The sequence below is a fragment of the Cyclospora cayetanensis genome, unplaced genomic scaffold (genome assembly GCF_002999335.1).
Source record: "Cyclospora cayetanensis isolate NF1_C8 unplaced genomic scaffold, CcayRef3 CcayRef3_contig_36, whole genome shotgun sequence".
NCBI lineage: Eukaryota > Apicomplexa > Conoidasida > Eucoccidiorida > Eimeriidae > Cyclospora > Cyclospora cayetanensis.
Window position 1 is genome coordinate 154,531 of NW_020312325.1, and position 15,402 is coordinate 169,932.

The 15,402-nt window shown below is 52.1% G+C and overlaps 2 protein-coding genes across 2 annotated transcripts; both read left to right on the forward strand.

The window, feature by feature from the left end:
- Positions 1–1,353: 1,353 nt before the first annotated feature.
- Positions 1,354–8,692, forward strand: LOC34622785. The gene is made up of 11 exons (XM_026334094.1): positions 1,354–1,443; positions 2,902–2,966; positions 3,127–3,349; positions 3,479–3,934; positions 4,288–4,537; positions 5,291–5,565; positions 6,042–6,109; positions 6,495–6,594; positions 6,901–6,958; positions 7,215–7,382; positions 7,512–8,692. The coding sequence occupies exons 1-11, from the start codon at positions 1,354–1,356 to the stop codon at positions 8,690–8,692; spliced, it is 2,934 nt and encodes a 977-aa protein (XP_026189879.1).
- Positions 8,693–13,559: 4,867 nt separating this feature from the next.
- LOC34622786 lies at positions 13,560–14,422 on the forward strand. Its single transcript, XM_026334095.1, has 3 exons — positions 13,560–13,644; positions 13,777–14,111; positions 14,252–14,422. Exons 1-3 carry the CDS (start codon positions 13,560–13,562, stop codon positions 14,420–14,422), a joined length of 591 nt encoding a protein of 196 aa, XP_026189880.1.
- Positions 14,423–15,402: the final 980 nt, after the last annotated feature.

The window sequence follows — 15,402 nt, forward strand, 5'->3', positions numbered from 1 at the left end:
TCCGCTAATATGAGATACTTGGAGCTTCTAGTTCACAGTACACTCGTTCAGGGGCTCAAAGCTAACGTACATGTGCGGCGTCGTTGCCTAGCTTACGACTACTTGACTTGTCGATTCGGGTAAACTTGAGATGAACCACTGGCAATGCAGCTGTTTGTGAGCTTTTGCGCAGCAAAGTTCTACACCTCCCGGCGTAGCGATCTGTTGGTTGCTTCTCCTGGTTGAGCTTTTTCACTTCTCCCAACGCTTGACTGGTTTGTCTCAGCATATGCCGATGAGTTATGGTTGTAAGCAGGCTTTTTTTCCCGTAGAACTTTGTGTGTGCAGGTGAGTTCCTTTCTATGAATAGAGCCATTGTTGAGTCGCTTCGCCTTTCAATAAACATGTCGCAAGGAGCGGTCGTTTTTCTTTCTGTGGGTAGTACCAAGGGAAGTACATCTCCGACCGGCAGATTGAATCTTCGAAAATTTCCCAGTCTTTACGGCCGTCATACTCTCTGTTCGGTATAGCCTTGTCGTCCGATCCATGCACAGTATATCACCTATAAGATATGTTCGTTTACCAGCTGTGGGGCTACTACATTCACATTAGCTTTCAAGACAGCATCCGCCGCCCCAGCAGCTGTTGTTCCGCCGTCTATTTATACTATCGAAGGGCTTTTTTCGTTCCGAGTGTTGTAACAGAAAAGCAAGTTATTGACCATCAAATAACACAGTCAAAGTCCTACAACTTTTGAAGGAAAACATGACATCTCACTGCATCCACAGCCACTGGCTAAGGTGAATGGACGACAACATTAAACAAAGGGGTCACGAAAATGCCGTATAGCAAGCTGAAACGCCTCATGCACCACTGCCTTGTGGAAACGAGTGTTCTGGGGAGCGACGTTTGTAAGCTATGCTACCTTGTTTTTTTTTCAGTTACATCCTCTCTTGCCCTCTACAAGCAACTACAAGGAAAGTCGGCCGCACGGGACTAACAGTAGTAGACCTTTGGAGTGAACTACCAAGCGGTGTGTCAACAGTAGAACGAGGGTCAGAGACTTGCTCGTAGGTTTACAAGTCGCAGAGCTACACAACTAATTACGAATTTGAGCACATCAAAAGAGGGGGTTATTCGGCCTTGAGAAATGGCCAATAGAGCCTTGCTTTTAAATTAAATGCACAATGCCCCGAATGTGTACCTCCCTAGCACTGCACGCCTCGTATGCTTCACGGCTTTTCGCGGTATGCACTGCCACGATTAGAGGAACTGCGTGAGTTAGGTTTCCACGGGCTCAACTTAAGCCAGATGCGCGCTAATTAAGCACTTATTCAGCGTGGATATGCCGTGTTATGCTAGAAGAATACCGATATGGTTGCTTCCCCCCAGAAGCGTCCTGCTAGTGACTCAGCTGGCAGACACACATGGGAAAGAGTCATAAAGCTCGAGAAGAGGGCTCAAGTAACCATGTTGGGTGGAGCTTTGATGAAAGACTCCTCAAATTTTACAAAGTGGTTCATCAGAACGGGCATTTGATGCGATGTGTATCGTCAAAACCAGACCGCCATGAATGCTCCCTCAGTGCGTGCCTCGTGTTGAGGCAGAGGACGATTAGAACAGGTGTGTGTATATCTTGATGGTTGGCCTATAATTCTGCCTTAAAGCGCGTGTAACGTCTAGTAGTGCCTCATAAAATAGTGGATTCAAGCCGAACAATTACCCTCATGAAAGAGACTCTACTGGCGAGGGGTGGAGTCTAGCATAGCCGAGCAGATTTGCCCCGCGCTGTTGCCAAGCCACGGAGGGTATATGTCTGTCAGGGCCCAAGGAGAGTTCTTTATGGGTTCTGTCTCGTTCATATGACTGCTTCTTTTATTATAAAAGCCTGCTAACACTAATTTTTGAGCTGTTTTGGGAGAGCTCCTCGCTTGAGAATACCACGCGGTATGCAGTGCGTGCCCCCATTGCAGCTGTGGCATCGAACTGTATGCGCCCCAACTTTGCCCGTTTGCCCCCAGATTCGCTTCATTTTGGGCATCTCGTATACTCCTGAAACGTTAAAGAGGACGATCGGAGGTCCTTTGATCTTTGTTGTGCCTCCTGGGCAGTCGCTCGCAAATCCATGCAGTGGCGCCATCAAGGGCCGCAGTTGTATTGGAGCCTCATCCCATTGATTGAATACCAGCAGTTGTCAGATTGTCATAGTCCTTTCCCACGTCAGCAGGTGTAGCTGCTTCCATATCCTGGCTGCTTATTCCTTGGCCTCTCAGTTTTCCTGCATATATGTAGAGGCCCCATCACTGCTCATGATTCTTCGAGGGGAGGGAGGTTGGAGACTCCAAAGAGAAGGCCGTGCCAAATAACTCACAGAGGCTTTGCTGCTCGTGCACGGGGTGTGCACTAGGCTGCCCGTAGAGGAGTCTTGAGGGATAGTTTCGTGGAATCTCTGCCTCTCTCGGTTAACTTCCTAGCTGGCGAGTGATCGAGGCAGAGGGAGCGCTCCCTGTTAGTGCTCAAACGATGGGAGATGGACCTGAGGTTTCTCAAAGGGAAGCCTCATGGCTCCCTCTTTGCTTTTCTATACGGGGAGGGGGCGGCCTCTTTACACAGGCAAGTCATTCCACGGTTTACAGCTGGGATGGTGGGCTGTATTCACGCGATCTCCCTCAAGTGGGGTGGGCTTTCCAATGTTCAGTGGTTCGGTTCTTGCAGATGGGAATGGCTGCTGAAGCCGGTAGTGAAGAGTTGCCATTTGAATGTTTTGGGGCCTGCTTTGTAGCGCAGATGGTGTTTTGGTGTGCTTCGCATCCGAATGAGCCTCTTAGAGTACAGCATGTAGAATGTTGCATCCCCCGTGCATTTCCCCTCATTTGCTTCTTTACTCGGGGTGTGCGCTTTTACGCTGTTTCTCTTTTATAGCTGGCACTACAAATCCCCGCCAAGAGCAACTGGCACGCTGCCCGCGACACCAAGGAACTTTTACGGTAAGGGCTGTAGATACACCGTATTTGTGTGTGTGTATATACATATATGTGTAAGTGTATATGTGTATGTATGCATGGTGTGTTTGCCTTTTTGTGTGTTTTTCCGCGTTTGTGTGTGTTTTTTTCAATCCTGTGTATTTTTGCCGGTGTGGATTTGAAGGAGTTCGAGGCTCACCCCACGCCGACTCGAGGGTTTGGCAAACAGGGGTGGCATGTGCATGTGTTGTGTGCCTTGTGCCTTGTGTCACCTGTGCAGGTCTGAGCACCGCGCATGGCAAACCTATGGGGTGTGTAAGGAGCTGGGATTGATGCAGAGACCATGGCTGCGAGCAGTTGCTCCCGCAGATGGCTCCTCCAGTGGCGCTGTCACTTCGAAAACAAGGGTAGCGAGCTGCTGTTGCAGCACGCGAAGCTACAGTAGCTGTTGCTGCAGCAGCAGCAACAGTTGCTGGAGCGAGCAGAACTCGATTTCCTCTTCCTCGCACGGAGCCGCCTTCCCGCGTCTGCCGCAGTTGGCTGCGGATGCTGCGTCTGCGCATCCCATCGATAGTCGGAGGAGCACCAGCAGCAAGGCAGACAGCACTGCGTCTGCTCCTGGCGTCTTCACCACTGTCAGCAGCAGCAGCGGCGGAGACGGGGAGGCAAACAACTCCGAGGATGAGGAAAGCAGCGTGGCTTCATGCGCTGAAGGAGAAGGCCGCTTGAACGAGGGGCATCGCACCACTGGCAGGCTGGCGTCTGAAGAAGGTCGAGCTGTGCCTGCTGCTGCCTCTTCTCTCTTGCGATTTCCTCGAATCTTTCCAGGCTACCACTTTCCACCACAGCCTTCGGCCGTTCCCACAGCCTTCTTCCGAAGGCCTGCACCGCAAGGCAGCAAAACATCCAATGTTGCGGAGACAGTGCCCCCCCTCGTCGTTCCCCGCTCGAGAATTCAGCTACTGCAATGCATGATTGCCGATACGGCAGCGGTGAGGGAAAGTGGTTCCTGCATCCGTCTATGTATCTATACGTCTATGTATCTACATGTACATCTATATATGTATTTGCATGCGTACAACGCATGTTTGCTCATTTTTATGCGTTTGATCGAGGCCTGTGGCTTCGGTCGTGTTGGGGCTTTTCCAGGAGTGCCGGCTGGCTCGTCTGCATGTTGCTTGCTATTTCCGTGTCTGTCGTCTCAACGCGCGTGAAAAAGCATTGCTTGCGGGGAATGGAAGGCCTAGTTTCTTTTCTGCGTGCAAGCTGTGCACTACCGCATTAGCCGCTGTGCTGTGCTGTGGCTTGCGGTGTACGTACAGTCGACGATTCAGAGGTTCATTAGGGGCTACTTTACCCGCCTACGGTACCAGGCGGCCTTGGTGTGGCGTCGGCTGCTGCAGCAGCAGCAGCAGCGGGAGCACAGAGCTGCAACTTGCATACAGAACGCTTGGAGACGTTTGAAGGCTGTGGAGGAGCTTCTCAAGAGACGGACGATCCGGGATCTGGCCTTGCGAAGGGAGAAAGCGGCGATCAAAATTCAAGCTCTTTGGAGGATGCACGCTCAGCATTTCGTTTTCCAGACGGAGCGCTTGGTGAGCAACGCGCAGAAGTCTCTTGAGAAGATTGAACGCAGGGAGCAGGCCTTTTTTCCGCTGCGTGTCTTCTTCTCCTCACTCATGGTTGTGTATTACGCACGTACTGATGCGCCTTTGTGCAGTGTCTGTACATATGCGGGTCTTCTTCTTCGCATGTTCTTTTTTCCTCGCATGTTCGTTCTGTCGGGCTATCTTGGAGTGTCTGTACATCTGCGTGTCTTCTTCTTCGCATGGTCTTCTTTGCCCGTTCTTTCTTCTTCGCATGTTCGTTCTGTCGGGCTATCTTGGAGTGTCTGTACATCTGCTAGTTTTTTCTTCGCATGGTCTTCTTCTTTGCCCGTTCTTTCTTCTTCGCATGTTCGTTCTGTCGGGCTATCTTGGAGTGTCTGTACATGTGGGGGTCTTCTTCTTCGCATGGTCTTCTTTGCATGTTCTTTTTTCCTCGCATGTTCGTTCTGTCGGGCTATCTTGGAGTGTCTGTACATCTGCGTGTCTTCTTCTTCGCATGGTCTTCTTCTTTGCATGTTCTTTCTTCTTCGCATGTTCGTTCTGTCGGGCTATCTTGCAGTGTCTGTACATCTGCGTGTCTTCTTCTTCGCATGGTCTTCTTCTTTGCATGTTCTTTCTTCTTCGCATGTTCGTTCTGTCGGGCTATCTTGGAGTGTCTGTACATCTGCTAGTCTTCTTCTTCGCATGTGCTTTCTGTCTGGCTATTTTTCCGCTCGCATTGCGCGGTTTTTGTGTGTGGAGGCCGTTGCTCTTTGCTCTGCCATAGCATAGTTTTAGCTGCTCTGGAGGCGCTTAGCGGCAAGGGTTTGTTGCTGCTACGCGGAGCAGGTGTCTGTCCCTTCGTATGGTCTTGTGGTTTCTCTGCACAGACGCAGTGCTTATTGGCAGTTCGCCGCTTAGCGGCAATCGAAATTCAAAAGGCGTGGAGAGGCGTCCTAGCGCGAAAGGTGTTAGATGAGGAGTGGGAGGCATGGGTAGTGAAGTGGGTGTGGGACAAACCGACGGCCATTGTTGAGGTAAGGGGTGTGTATATGAGTGTATGTGTGTGTCTTGTGGGGAAAGGGGTCGAGCGTCTGACTTGCAGGCGGCTTTCTTAGCCTTTTTTCTCCTTTTCGATCCCGCTATGGTGCCTTATTTGCTGAACGGATCGTCGATTGCATTCCGCCGCATGAGGGTGGATGCGCTGTTCTTTGTATGGGGGAACGTCTGCACAAATATTGAGTGGAACCAACACAGGGGTTGTCAAAAAAAAACTTTCGTTTGAAAAAAGGGGGGAGGAGGAGCTTATGTACGTACATGCATTGCTGCGTGACGCCTTGGCATCCTGTTTGGGCTTTTTTTGTGTGGCCTCGCTGTCTAGGGGGCTAAGGGAAGAAATTTTATTGTACACGTCGCGAGTCATGCCGTTTGCGTCGTGGTGTGAAGCTTTGTCTGCTCTTGTCTGGCTTCAGGGTGTTTCCTTCTCGCTGGTTTTGTGTGTTTGCTGGGGCAGGTGATTGGCGATTTCTCTTCGCCTCCATGGACAAAACGCCATCTCATGTCGTATTGCCATATCCGCGAGTGCGTCTCCTGCATGCGGGGACTGCGTTCATGTGCCTTTTTCGCTGCAGACTGCATGCTTTGTTGTGCTTCTGCTTTCTGTTTTTGGAGAGGGGAGGCTCTCTGTGGGTGTCTCCATGTGCTGGCGTTTTTGGCGTTGTTGTTGGAGTCAAACACACTTCTCGGATTGACGGCAGTGCAGTGCAGGCCTAACAGCCCACATACTGTTTGTATGTATATTCTCCCTGGGGTGCTGTGTGGACTTATTATTAGTTTTGAACGATTTTTCGATAGGCTGCCCCTTCTGCGCCATGTGCATGCACATTGTGTTTGTTTGTGTTTTTGCGATGCTGCCCCTTCTGCGCCATGTGCATGCACATTGTGTTTGTTTGTGTGCTTCTCACAGGTGCTTTGTGCTGTCGCTTCCACGTCGCCCTGGTCGGCATGAACTCAAGTTCATTGTAAATGGCCGCTACGTGTGCGATGGCAGTCAGACTGTAATTGCGGTGAGGCACCTTGCTGTTCTTACCGAGGCTGCATCACCTGCATCTCCCAGCTGCATCTCCGTGTGTTTTCTGAGAAGCGTTCTCTGCGGCCGATACGAGGGCTTGCATGGGGTCTGGGGAGGAGGAAGAGCGAAAGCCTCGTCTGCTTGGGCTGCTACTGCTGCCAGCTCTTCGAAGTAGCGGCGAAGGTTTGACTGGCTGCCTTTCGAGGTGTCAGTTGTGGCAGAGGCTGGGTAGAGAGGCAAAAGGGGGGGGCTGCAGTAAGATGCTGTCTTGGGAGTATTGCTGGCTGCTTGCTTTTGTCAGGACGGCAGCGGCCACTTCAACAATTTGATTCGGGTTCGACCCGCTGCGCCTTCACAGCGTATGCTTGTTATGCAGCATCAGCCTTTGTTTCCACCCCTCTGTTTTGCTGCTGCTACTTACTGCTGTTGAACTCGTGGAGAAGTGCAGGGGAGGGCTTAGTATAGAGATCCAGTGTGTGTTTGTGTGTGTCTGTCTGTGTGATGTACGAGTCGATACGCGTATCATTATTATGACACGATTTTCTCGTCTGCATGGCAAAGAAAAGCGGTCTGCAGTGAAAATGAATGTTCTCGCATGTGCGTTTGGCGCTGCAGTTCGACTGATCCGACAGCGGCTGGCTGCCCTAGACCAGAAGCGGCTCTCAATGGAACGTTCTTTGTCTTCCCCAGCCATTGGCATGATGGCGAATCACACGGCTCCTGCTCCTTTGCAGCAGCCAGAAGGAGTCTTGGGGTCGTGTAGCGCTGAGTTTCCCAGATCAGGTAGACGCATGTGCGTCCAGCAAGACTTGCTGCCGCATGAGGACGAGGAGCCAGAGGCAGTGGAAGTGGAGCAGCAGGAGGGAGAGGAGGAGGAAGAGGGAGAAGAGGCGTATCAAGAGCTCCGCGGAGTGGTACTTCGTCTCCCCGAGGACGGACTTCCCGAGGGGCCCCCCCTCTCGGGGGAGGGGGGGCCCCCCCTCTCAGACGCTGCCAGGACGTGGAATCTTGCCTCTGTCAGCGGGCGCTCAGACAGGCAGAGCAGCAGAACGGCCAGCATTCTGTCCAACACCAGCTCCGCGACTGCTCCAGGCGATGGAGGAGGACGGGGGGGTTCTCTCGAGTTGAAGATCGCCAGTCAGACGGCAGGCTACAAGCTGGAGCGGAGCGAGAGAGACTCTCCTCCTGCCTTCATTCGCCCGGAGGAGCATCATTGGGCTTCCAGTCTGCATGACGAGCTTCATTTCTTGGTGAGAAGGGATGAAGTCTTGGCAGACCCCGGTGCGCAGCAAGACGCAGCGGTGGGGGCAGTGGGATGTTCGGACGCTGCGCAAGACGGAGTGGGCTCGCACAGTTTCTGCTCACGAACGTCTTCCAAGAAGCATGCAGAGGCGGCTTCAGACAGAGAGGCCCCCCTCTGTGTGCCTTCGGCGAGGGAGGCAGATGGAAGGTTGGGGTTTCCAACAGTTCCGGCACCATCAGCAGCACTAGCATCTGCACCACAAAAATACCCACCATCCCTACCACAACCCCCATTCTCGGCAGTTCCTCTTTTGGAAACGCAGGTAAACGGACGTCAGCGTCAAGCAGAGCATGCGGGCGAGGCTGTAGATGCTGCCATGGCCGCATCGCCCTCTGGAGCAGCTTTCCTCGCGCGAAGAAGAATCCTTGACATGGGAGTGGCAGACGGTGGAGCTGCTCGTGGTGGTCGGGGGGAGAGTTTGTCGGACGAGAACGCCGGTCGTGCCTCTGCACAGCGACATCAGCAGAAAAAACAACATCAAGGCCAAAAAAGACATCCCCAAGCGGCAAAGGCTCATCAACGCACAGGGAGAGAGGGGCCTCTTGACGAGAACCTCGGCTCGGGGGGGGGGGATCGCTGCTCCGCTGCCAACGCCTTCGTAGCAGCCGAATCAGCCCCCTTCAAGCGAGGAGGAGTGGCAGCAGAAGCGGACACACGCCGCAGAAGTGCAGAGGGCTCTAGAGAGCATTTGGATAGCAAGACGGAAGGCAGTCGGAAGCATAGAGGGCGGGGTGGCCGACAGCGAGGCTCCGACAGTCGCGTCGCCAAGGATCCCTCTGGATTCAACTAGCCATCCAGCTAGCTTTGCGCTTCTTCTGGTAGTCGTATGGATAGACATGCGTGTAGGATTAGCGATAAATCATATAGTGTGTATTGACTGCACTGTCCAAACGTAGCAGTGAGCTCAACCCACTTGTACAGACGCTGGTGCAGTTGCCATCGTAGGGGCAGCAGCATCCAATGCAATTTACCACAGCGTTCGCTCCGTGTGCCTCCAATTAGATGTTCTGGGAGCCACAGAGTTTATCGCGGCAGCCCCTCTGCAGCAATGCATGCCGCAGAGCGGCGCATTTTCGTATTCTTTGCTTTTCCTGGTCAGTTTGGCTATGCGGGTTATATTTGGGAGCTTAGGGAGCTCCAGCACATTATCTCATCCTTCAGCGAGTCAGTGGACGCGTGCGGTTGCTGGCGGATGTGTGCTGCTAGCCAACTGGCTAGTCAGCGCTTTTCTGCCTGCATTGAGGGTGGATGGCTAGTGTAGTTGCTTGCTTGCTGAGCAGCCGGTTCTAGTTGTGGCGCCGTGTACTGGTCAGACATCTACTGCCCTTTAGGAGGGCCCTGGGTTGGAGCGTGCGCCATAGAGCCAGAGAGCAAGCTTTTGGCCAACTGGTTACAGGGATGTTTATGTGTTTCTGCGTTCAAATCGTATTCTACACGAAGGGTGAATGCGTGCTGCTCAGTTGGAGGGAGCTGCTAAACCTTTCCACATAGCGGTTCCAGGGTGTACGTACACCAGGAGCACGCATTTTTGTTCGATCTTTAGGGGGCGAAATCACGCCAGCAGCAGAAGCAGATACAGTACTCACAGCATGCGATGCCTTTTTGATGCGATGAGCTGCGCTGCGTGTAACGCTCCATATAAAGTGTTCGCAGGGAGACACTTATACCCCCATGCCCAGTACAAACTTAATTGAACGCGGAATTTATTCCTAACTCTGTAGTTCCTGCCTGCGTTCATGGCGGCTCGTGACGGAAGGGTGGAGGAACTCAGGGTGCACATAGGTGCACCCTCTATCCTCTCAGATCATTCATAGCTAATTGTACATTGCCTCCAACAAGCACATTCATACATACACACACAACATTGCGTCGTGTTGTATCGAGCTAGCAAAGCTCTCAAAATCAACGAATATACGACCAGGCAGCCAACTAGTCAGTTCTTTGCCAACGCTTGTTAGATGAACATGTAATGGAGCATGAGAGCGCGTGTAGCATAACCCCCCACATTTTCCCCCCTATTTCAAAACAAGCTTATTCATGTTAATTTGCCTACCTATCAGCACTCCCCCGACAAGCTGGAATGCGAAGAACAGTGCGAATGAAAAACAACGAATGCGCGTCCATCAACCGCTATACTGTAATAGAAGGGAAGAAAGGCATCAAACTAGCGAACAACAAAAGCGAGACCAAACCCACACGGCCGTTACAGCGCAGTGGCTCTCTACCGATGGCGCGCTGATGTGTGGGAGCCTCCTGTCACGATAAAGCAGAAGAGAAATAAAGTTTGTAGGGGACTCTTAAACATACTAGTTCAGCAGTGCCTCCACACCCCGTAGGGCAATGCCTGCATGCACATACAGCTGAAACATGCCGCAATGTCTATTATCAAACTCTAAGAGAGCCGCAAGGGAAACGTGCAGAGAAACCTAGCTGAGAATATTCGCGCATAAATGTGCTTGTAGAGGGCACCTTGACAATAATATTCAGGGGCTTTTCAAACAAAAATCCATGGATGAAGGGACCTGCTTTAGACAGAGCAAGTGCCAGGTCGGACACGTATCCAGAAACTTGTGAAAAACCGTCGATGGTCATTAGCACTTTGATCCGCACCTAGTCACACATTCCCCGTCAGATTGCGAAGCCCAAGTGCTTTTATGTCAGCCAGTACGGCTCGCTTCGCTCATCCCACTTCATTTGAAAGTCTTTTCCAGTGTTTCCTGGGTGCTCAACATTCCTTAAAAACACCAGTTGTGCCGCTTTCTGTGGATCATTCGCCCCCACAGGGTTGCTTTGCCTGCGCAGTAAACCCCGCGAACAGCTAGTGCGTTATATAGTGACTAAGGCGCTGCCCAGCTTTCGAGCACTTGACGTGGCACTTCCGGCGGACCTGAGATAAACCGCTAATATAGGAGCTGGTCGTTCACGTCGAGACTTTTGCGAAGCAAATCTCCATGCTTCTCAAGGTAGCGACCTATTGTTTGATTCTCCTACATAAGCTTTGTCAATCATCCAAACGCTCGTTGAGCTGTCTCGGCATGAGCCGATAAGTCAGGGCTTGGATGCAGGCTTGCACTGTAGCAGTGCCTGTGTACAGGCGACTCTCTCTGCATGGATAGAGCCATCATTGCGTCGCCTTACGTTTCAATACACATGCCGCGAGTAGCACTTGTTTCGTCTTATCTAGAACGTAGAAAGCGAGGTACCTGTTTATCCAGCTGATGCAATCTTCCACTATCTGCCCAAAATGGTCGAAGCTACCTCTCAATGTTTCCACAAAACTATTGAACTCCAGCTGCGAATTCGTAACAAAGTCCCCATTGGTAGTCTGTGTGAAAATACTCATTATTACAGAACACCGCAATCTGCATACAATAAAACGTAACAGTTGCGCTATATATATAATACGTCTAACCAGGTGTGAATACTAGGAGTGCTTAGAGGCCACAGCTACGCACACCCTAGCTGTCCCTCACCCCTACTGTCGGGAACTCTGAGGGTCCTGCACAGAAGAAGACGATATTTTTTTTTTTACTCGATGGCTTTCTATTCAGTTTGCGTTGAGTCTGGGGATAAGTGTTTTCCTAGGGAGACCTTAAATGGGGCGTTGCACTTGCTAGCACTGCATGGCTCGATGCAGTTGCTTCTTGCTCAACCACTGGCTGTAAATTCACGGCCTCTCCTGCCCGCGACACCCAGACCTCTAGGCGTTATGGGGAAAGGGACTTGTAAGTTCCTTGAAGTTGCGCCGACTGAGCACTCTGAGTATCCACAGCTGGATGGACACGGAAACTAGGGTACACACAGAGCAATGCGTCTTCCTTTGTCGAGCTAACAGTGCGCTGCAATGAATGCAGCATTCGAACAGACAAACCAAAAAGCCCCTTGTACATCAATTGTTAGCGAATATGAACTATCTAGTAGACAGAGTTGATGTGCACCGTAATCCGCTACATATTGTACCAAGCTCACACTGCTCAGTAGATGGTAAGATGTACGAACAGACAAACGAGAAAACCAGTCCTTTGCCGACTTGGAAATCAAATATAGCCAGTGGACTAGAAAGTGTAGGAATGTAGGTGAGGCCGGAACACCTAGGCATGCAGAACAATGCAGAGCAAGCCAAGGTTGTGCTGCTAAGAAGGATACAGCAAGAAGTTTAGGTTCCGAGTTGTTGGATATTCAGCGAGGAGGTGTATGCCCGGCTGGGGGAGAAAGCGATGCATGGAATGGGGATGCATAACTTGCCTCAAGAGCCATTTTACTAATGGCATTATGAATTCAGGGGGCGTGTACATCCATACGCACATAAAGAGGCAGACAAATCGGCCATTTTCGTCTGTGTGCATGCCAGTCTCCGGCATGTGTTCTTGTGTTTTTTTTTTCAGTTACATGAAAGTTCCAGAAGTTCCCCTAATTCGATGCACACAGAGAGGCTTGGAAAGCGATGACGGCGCACGATGTTGGTTCTGATTATGGTATCTGCTTGAGACGTCCAGTGAGCAGCTCTCCCTTCGGCAAGTGCACGAGTGGCCCCTCAAGCACGACGCCTAGAGAGGAGCAAGCCCACACGCTTGTTTCGCTGAGTGCAATCCGTAGTTTGAGAGTTTAAACGCCCTAAGAATGCGGTTTTTGTAAGCGTATGTGTGCTGCAGTGGTAGGGGCTTTTCTGTTGGGGGGCCTTCCAGGGGGGTTTGCTGAGGGCCCCCCACCGTCACCACCAGTTTCTCGAGCTGCTTCCTCTGCACACGTAGGTTGTGTCTTTGCTTGCGGAATTGGGCATTTAAGGCCTTGAAGCTAAAAAGTGAGAGATTCGCATTGAGACGCAGCACAGAAGGAGGGCTGTCCGTACACCACACCGCAAAATGCAGGCTGCGGAGGCTGTCACCACCCAGGGCCCCTGCACAGCCATGGCGTTCGACGCCTCGCACGAGGTGCTACATGAGCATGCAGATGCGGAAGAAAGCGAGCCGAGTCAAGGCATTTTGCGGCAGCAGCAGGCAGAGGGTTCGCTAAAAGGAGAGTCTACAGCGGCAGCCGATAGGGCTGCGGAGGGAGAGACTGAAGCAGGAGAGGAAGGGAAGGAGGAGGAGGGTTCTGAGAGCGACGCTGACAGCGACTGCGAGGATGCAGCCACAGCCGAGTCCGACAAACGTAAGCCATCCCGATTCTCCGAGCTGTTTCCGATACGTTTCCTCCATGCTGCCTGTCGTCTAGTGTGACGTTGGTGTGTGGCCTCTTCCCTTGCAGTGCTTGGCCTTTGCAATTCGAGCATCCGGGGCACTTATCGGCTAGCCAGCGGTGGTGTGCTGTTGTTTCTCTCAGTTGCCGCTCTGGATGCCGCGGCTGTCTTCGCCTTGGGCAAAGCCGCCTTCAAGCAGCATGAGTTTGCAAAGGCCGCTGACCTCTTCTCGAGGGCTGTAGAGAAGCAGTGAGGCTTTACTGTGTAAAAAGCGGCGAAAAATTCAAGACACAGCCGGAGAACGGGAGGGAGGGAGAGGCCGCCTGGCAATTGTCGTCTAGACATGCCTGAGCTCCTACGATGTCGACCACTGCAGACTACCCAAGCCGCCGTAGTTGCCACCATAGTCTGGTGTTTGCACTATTGTGGATTCGCATGCAGGCTTTCCGATACTGGTTGCTCCGAGTTAGACCCGTGCATGGGCGTGTTTTATCTTTGGTTCGGTGATGCCCTCCTCTCCAAAGAAGAATCAACAGAAGACATGCTTGCACAGCTTCCCCAAGGTAGAGCCACCGCAGACTGCTTAAGAGTGTTCAGGGTTTGAAAAGTGTGTTCAAATGGCTCATGAAGATTTGTGAGATCAGGCCGGCAAATTTTCATTTTTTTGGCCTGCTTTTTGTTTGTAGCGGCCGCAGCACAGCCTGATAGTGCAGGTGTTAGTGGCTCCCAAAGCAGTAGCGCAAGCAGCGGGAGCACAGAGCAGAAGGAGGGTGTAGATACACCCGATGACGAACTGGCTTTCCAAATGTTCGAACTTGCGAAGAAGTGCCTCGCCAACAAGCTCAACTACACGAGTCCTACTGAAGCAGCTGATGGATCAAAGGCAGCGGCAGTGCAGGAAGCGACGCGCGTATTGGACAGAAAAGAAGTTGTCGAAGCCGCAACAGATCTTTCGTTTGCGTGTTTGCGCCTCGGAGACTTGCAGTTGATGAACAGCAGGTTTCAGGATGCAACGCAAGTAGGCTGGGCAGCCTCAAATTCCAGAGGGCGAAAGCTGCAACGTGATCCGTTACCATCTGCCGCAGGCTGCTGCTGCTGTCGCATACTGCCTCCATGGAAAACACAGGATTTTGGGAACTGCATTCACGGCGTGCTAATGATGCGTTTCAGGATTACGGGGAAGCAGTTGCAGTGCGTCGAGCATTCAACTTGGGAGAGGCCGGCTTACTAGCTCCAAGTATTTCGCTTGCGCAGTCTGTCTTCTTCTCTGGAGATACCACTAAGGCACTGACCCTTTTCAAAGTAAGACATTTCCTTGAACCCTCACTCATGGAGCCTTGATGCTTCTTCTGTTACGCTTGAGAGTGGCAGTTCTGAGCGGAGCTGCTGTTTTCATGCGGCTGGCTGAAAAAAAGCGCCGATGGGGTGCTGCGTTGATCGCCCCCCGCCGCTACGCATGAAGCTGTGTACTGACACCTGAACTAGTGGCCGCCTTTGCTATATATTCCCAAAGTGGAGGGAGCGTTGCCGTTATCTTGTTTTTCCTGCAACACGATTGCTTCCTCCCACTCTTCATGGCGCCTCTTCCTGCTGAAGCCGTTGCGCCGGGTGTACGTCCACCTGCTGCTGCAGGAGTGTGAAGCGCTTGCGGTTCGCATACGGGAGGGCCTGCTGCCACTGCCTCAAGGAACCTCGCTCAAGGCAGTTTCGGATACCGCAGAAGACCTTGCGATTCAAATTGCTGACATAGAGCAGCAGCAAGGGCAGCAGCAAAAAAAAGCTCCTGGGAGTCAGTGCGAAGCGAAGAACTTGATACCAAGTACCACATCCTCCTTTGATGCCCCAGTTCTTGCATGCAAAGACCATGTGAGGCGCATTGCCGTTTCTCCCGCAAGGGGTGCCCCTGAAGGCTTACAGGAACTAGAGGGGCACACACCCAAGAAGCGGAGGATCGATCTCAGGGCACTCCCAAGGCAGACGCCACAGCAAATCACTACTACACAAGGAGAGAAGAGCGCGCAAGCGCCTCCTGCAACTGCTGCAGAGCCGGCATCAGCAGCAGCAGCAGCAGCGCCTCTTACAGCTGCATGCACCGATGCGCGTGACGAGAGCAAAGCCAAAGGAAGCGACAGCAGCAGCAGCTAGAGCCTTAGATAGGTTGAAACCACTCATAGAGCTTTTAAAAAAGTCTCTATAAAAGGCCGTTTTTGCAGTCAGTAGCCTATAGGTGTTTAAAGCATGCATGTCTGCGGGGTTCCTCGAGGCAGAGGAATTCATTGAACTTTTGACTCCTTCCTTTCCCTTCAAGTTGAGGCAGGAGA